This window comes from Labeo rohita, chromosome 13 (assembly GCF_022985175.1).
Source record: "Labeo rohita strain BAU-BD-2019 chromosome 13, IGBB_LRoh.1.0, whole genome shotgun sequence".
Taxonomy (NCBI): domain Eukaryota; kingdom Metazoa; phylum Chordata; class Actinopteri; order Cypriniformes; family Cyprinidae; genus Labeo; species Labeo rohita.
Genome location: NC_066881.1, coordinates 22,813,073 through 22,819,114, shown reverse-complemented (window position 1 = coordinate 22,819,114; position 6,042 = coordinate 22,813,073). Strand labels below are relative to the sequence as shown.

At 40.6% G+C, this 6,042-nt stretch overlaps 1 protein-coding gene across 1 annotated transcript; it reads left to right on the top strand.

Annotated features, from left to right (window-relative positions):
• The first annotated feature begins 730 nt into the window (after nucleotides 1-730).
• On the top strand, nucleotides 731-5,477 carry kcns3a (potassium voltage-gated channel, delayed-rectifier, subfamily S, member 3a). Its single transcript, XM_051125375.1, has 2 exons — nucleotides 731-1,333; nucleotides 3,194-5,477. The coding sequence occupies exon 2, from the start codon at nucleotides 3,273-3,275 to the stop codon at nucleotides 4,779-4,781; it is 1,509 nt and encodes a 502-aa protein (XP_050981332.1). The 5' UTR covers nucleotides 731-1,333; nucleotides 3,194-3,272; the 3' UTR covers nucleotides 4,782-5,477.
• Nucleotides 5,478-6,042: the final 565 nt, after the last annotated feature.

The window sequence follows — 6,042 nt, the reverse complement described above, 5'->3', positions numbered from 1 at the left end:
AATAATCTGGCTAATAACTGTATGTGTATTTGTGGTGTTTTTTGTTTTGTTTTGTTTTTTTTTTTTTTTTTTTTTTTGTTAAAAAAAACAACAACAATGAAACAGATTCAGCATATCTGGTTATTTTATCATTAAACAATAGAACATCAATTTGCTGTGTAATCTAAAATAAATGTTCCTATATTTATAAAAAAGGTTGCCTCAAAAAATACAGTCTCTCAGACTTTGCTGTTTACTTTTGTCATTTGAGCTGAGAATTAAAATATCTAATTTTAGGCTCTTGTTCAGTAAAACTTCTACAGATATTTTGTCTTCTGATTTTCACCTTGTCGTATGTCACGCAATGCTGCTCTCTACAGTCGACATCGAGTACTGACGCTTCTGACTAAATGCATTATGTTACTTGTTGCATGTGCTTGATACGTTTATAGTTTTTTTCTTGAGCATAAGTGACGACGTTGTTCTTTATTAAACAAGAATAGTTTAATTTTCTCTACGTTTTTCTTTTTAAGCGTGAACATTTTTTAAAAATACATACTTTAAACAGATTAAAACGGCGTAATCTTGACGGCCTCTAGGGGGCATCATCTGTCAATTCCTCTCTGCACGTGCGACAGGTGCTGCGCGGGAGAAATGCCTCAACTGAAGAAAGCGAACGCGTTCACAAATCACTCATTGTTTACATGGTAAACATGGTAACTTGACACTCCTTAACATAACTGCAGTCGCTAGTGTCGATACTGACATCCTTCTGTCCTGAAATAATTTCTAAACCTTAAAATTACACACTTGATGCTCATGAAAGAAGCGAGACGACGATTCTTTTCCTTCAAACTTTTCAGTATGTCTTTTCTTTGCTTTTTTCACAAAATCCATCCGACCTCTGCCGTCTTCCTCAGCAGTGGCTAACTCAAGGGATCTTTAATCTCTCTCTTTTATTAGTTTTCTAATCCTTTAACTGGCCTTCACGGGTGGTCAAAGTGTCTCTAGCACTGATTTCACCTTTCTGTCCTCCCATTATTTTTCACTCAATCATTGTTCCTCCACGGAGCTTTTGGAGGCGCGTCCTGAAACGCAAAGCGCAAGCGCGTTCCAGTTGCCACGGGCCAGTGACGCACGGACGCGCAGCTGCCCCGAGGCACCGCGAGTGCGTTAGCGGCACACTATGTGCCAAGTGTCCCACCCGACACAGTCTGCTGCGGGACATGGGGCAAATACTGCGAACGAGCGCACACCGGGCTCGACTTCACCAAGGAAGACGCTGGAAGATGGCAACATCCACACCGAACGTCTTTGCAGTTCACTGATACCGTCAGAAAAGAAAGGAAAACGGGTAAACTGTCATTTTTGCTTTTGTGTAGTTTGTGGTACGCAGTGTTGTTTTTGAACTTAACTTTGTTGCTGTCCTTGGTGCTGGAGTTCGACCAGGCAGAGCGGAAGAACTTAAACACACCTTGCAGAAACTTACCAACAATTCTGTGTAATTTAGAAATTCAGTGTTGTAACCTATTGTGAGAATGCTGTTTTTTGTGTTACTTCTGTTGCTATAAATCTTATTTACGTTTTAGGTTGTACAAATTGAGTTATCACTACATACAGTGAGGTCTGAAAGTATGGACCGTATTAAAAAACGTGACTTTTAAAATCTTATTTAAAGAACGAAACGATGTACAGTTGAAGTCAAAAGTTTACATACACCTTGCAGGATCTGCAGATTATTAATTATTTTACCAAAATAAGAGGGATCAAACAAAATGCATGTTATTTATTTTTTTTTTGTACTGACCTGAATATAATATTTCACATCAAAGACATTTACATATAGTCCACAAGAGAAAATAATAGTTGAATTAATAAAAATGACCCTGTTTAAAAGTTAAATATGCTTGATTCTTAATACTGTTTTGTTACCTGAATGGTCCACAGCTTTTTTGTTGTTGTTGTTTTTTAGTGATAGTTGTTCATGAGTTCCTTGTTTGTCCTGAACAGTTAAACTGCCCACTGTTATTCAGAAAAAAATCTTTCAGGTCTTTGTTTTTTCAGCATTTTTTGTGTATTTGAACCCTTTCCAACAATGACTATATGATTTTGAGATCCATCTTTTGACACTGAGGACGACTGAGGGACTCATATGCAGCTACAGAATGATAATACTCACTGATGCTTTAAGAGCTGGGGGGGTAAAAACTTTTTGAATTTGAAGATCAGATTTAATTGAACTTATTTTGTCTTCTGGGGAACATGTAAGTATCTTTTGTAGCTTTTGAAGGGCAGTAATAAAGGAAAAAATATGATATTTGGGCAAAATTAGAAAAATGTAGACATCCTTATTGCGTTCAAAAGTTTACACCCCTGGATCTTAATGCATCGTTTTTCCTTCTGGAGTGTTAATGAGCATTTGAGCTTTCTGTAATAGTTGCATATGAGTCCCTCAGTTATCCTTAGTGTGAAAAATCATACAGTCATTGTTTTGTTCAAACACACAAAAATGCTGAAAAACCATAGAACTTGTGGAGCAAACCATATACTTTCTGAAAATCAAAGTCATTTTGAAGCTTATCGCTCAAATTTATATGCTCACTATATCATATTTAATGTTTTTTAATGCAAAACATTTTAAAATGTTCAGTTCAGCCTCTCAGCTGATGTTGACAATATCATTTTTTGTTTGTTTGTTCTTTAGATTTTTTAAATAAAAAGCAAAATACAAGTATTTTCACTAGTGGTCTCAGACTTTTGAAACCCACTGTAAATATTTCATCATCTCAGAATAAAAATTGTTCAAACTTTACAAAAGAACTGTCAAGTGTTCACCGAATGCTCTGAAATCTTGACATGATATTGTGCCCAGCGATACCGCTGGGAGAGAAAGTCAGAGTTAGTGTTAAAATGTTCATAATGATCACTGAGGTTTTGTTTACGACACTGTACAAAATCAATATCCATTAGCAGCTATAAAGGCTGATTTGGGCTCCAGATGCTTTTATCCCATCACACTTGTTACAGTTAGAAGCAGTATATAATAGATTAGCTGTCTGTCTGTCTGTCTGTCTTTCTGTCTGCGTATTTATATCTGATCAAGATTTTGTCTTGTCATACACTTGAGTTCAGTACAGTGGCGAGAAATAGAATTTATGTTGTTTCGATGGCAACAGGTCAGTGCTAATCAGGCTTTTGTTTTCCTTCGTTTTAGGCATGCAGCCATAGCTGAGTTTCTCCAAAACTGCTTCGCCCAACAGTCCCACTTACTCCTTCATGCACTGGCATCCATCATGGTCTATGGGCAGGTCCTGCACCGCCAAGGCCCTGAGGAGAGCTTCATCAACCTCAACGTCGGTGGCTTTAAGCAGCAAGTGGAACGGGTGGTACTCCAACGCTTCCCCCACACACGACTTGCCCAGCTTCTCTACTGCAGCTCAGAGGCTGCTATTCTCCAGGTTTGTGACGACTATGCAGCAGCCGAACGCGAGTATTATTTCGACCGAAATCCACGTTTTTTCCGCTACGTGCTGAATTTCTACCATACCGGGAAGATACACCTTATGGAGGAGTTGTGCGTGTTTAGCTTCAGCCAGGAGCTGGAATACTGGGGCATCAAGGAGCTTCACCTGGACACTTGCTGCAGCAACAGATTTCAAGAACAGAAAGAATACGCAGGAGATCACGACTGGGGAAACGATGATGACCCGCAGAACCAGCTGCAGGACAGCTTAGATTCATCCATGGAGGAACTTTCAGCGTTTGACAAAGACTTGGAAAAGTTTGAAGGCACCTGGTGCTCAGAGAAGCGCAAGGAACTCTGGCTGCGACTGGAAAACCCAGGATACTCACGCTCTGCGAAAATAATTGCAGTTTTTTCTTTGAGTGTAGTACTGATGAGTATCATAGCCATGTGCGTTCATAGCATGCCTGAGTTTCACCAGGTGGATGTTAATGACAAAGAAGTGGAGAACCCGGTGTTGGCTGTGTTCGAGACCTTTTGCGTCCTCTGGTTCTCTGTCGAGTTCGTCCTACGATTAGCTGTCACGCCATGTTTGCGCAAATTCGTAAGCAATGCATTGAACGTCATTGATTTCGCCTCTATTGTTCCATTTTATGCCACGTTGGCGTTCGAAACCATGGATGCTGAGGAAAGTGAAGAGCTTGAGAATGTAGGAAGGGTCGTGCAAATCCTACGCCTCATGCGTATTTTCCGAATCCTCAAACTGGCACGCCATTCGGTCGGGTTGCGTTCGCTTGGGGCAACGCTCCGGCACAGCTACCACGAGGTGGGACTCCTCATCCTCTTCCTTTCAGTGGGAATCTCCATTTTTTCAGTACTCATCTACTTTGTGGAGAGAGAGGACGATGAGTCGGAACTGCAGACTATACCGGTGGGCTGGTGGTGGGCGACGATCAGCATGACCACGGTGGGATACGGCGACACGTATCCCATCACGCTGGCTGGGAAGCTCATCGGCACCTTGTGCATCATTTGTGGGCTGCTTGTAGTCGCCCTTCCCATCACCATAATCTTCAACAAGTTCTCCAAGTACTACCAGAGACAGAAAGCCCTGGTGGAGTCCGACCAGCTCCATCTAGAGGATGAAAAACTGCCAAATCTCAGCATGCCTTTTCTTTATATAGGAGACCTCTACGGACAAAATATGACCTCTCTGGTGCACAGCGCATCCTCCAGGAGTAGCGTGGGGAGCGAGGGAGACATCACTGATGCTTCCAGCATTCAGGATGTCGAAATTGTCTGCCCTACTGGAATGCAACAGGCAGAGAAAGCAACATAAATCAGGATTCCTCAGATCTGGCTCTGGAGAGTTTAGCTCAAACCTTGATCTTACCTGTGATTTTACTAGGGATCTTGTAGACCGTGATGAGCTTGCTCAGGTGTTGGAGCTAAACTATGCAGGGAGGAACCCTGCCATAAATGCAAATATGCACAACCTCAAATGTCTAGGGTGAGGAGATATTAAAATAAACTTCCTTGCTTAGATCTGCAGCACATGTCAAGGAAACTCTAGAGGACTCAAAGCAACTTCTGGACCTTCAATCAAAAGCACTTTTTCTCTTTAGTTCTCAGGGTGAAAATGTCTCAAGCTTTTCATTATTTATAGATCAGAACCTGTTATGGAAACTAATCTAATCAACAGGCTAGCAAGTAGCATTGATGCTCTATACCCAATTAACAGCACTGATTGACAGGTGTTTTTTTAATCCTTCGGACAAGCTGTTCATTTAATTACAAGTCTTTCTGCAGTGCCTGTGGGAAAAGAACTACGCTTAAATGTTTTATGGGCAATGACAGCATCTAAAATGCTGGACTTCAGATGGCATGTTGGTGTACACCATCCTCCCTAATGTGTCCATCAGAGAGGGAAGGACGGAGAGAGTGCATGCATATTTCAACAAGAGAGAGGAGAGGCCGCAAGAGAAAGGAGAGAAGAAAGCAGGAAAGAGATGTTATAGTTGAATAAAGTGTTGATGTACAGTGGATTTAAGTCTCTGCTCTTTGTTCTGAAATCACTGCATGGGTCCATAGAGAGACAGATCTTAAAAAGAATGCTTCACCCCAAAATGAACATTGTTATTTGCAAAACCTCATGTCACCTCAACTAACCAAAACATCATAAGAGTAGTTCATATGATACTATTCTCCAAATATTCTGAAGCTGTACTACATTAGCAGGATGAACTTTTTGTTTTTATTTTTTGAAAATCTTTTCCTCCAGTGGACTTCTGCACAATTGAGGTCAGTGAGTTGAATCCCGATTTGTGAATGAATCAGCATTATTTGTATACAAAGTTCAATGGACATAACTGACTCAAAAGAACGATTCATTTATTGATCCAACTCTCGAATTCAGTTAATTGACTCAACGATTCTTTTTTTAAAAGTCCTCTGAAGTGCTTTTAAACACGCAGCATTATTCTATGTGTTGACGTAATTCCTACTAAAACAGTGCGGGACATATCCAGCAGTCCCGCCCTCTTTTTTAAATAGCCAATAGCGTTTCGTTTTTATATTACAGCTTGGACCAGAGCTGTTGA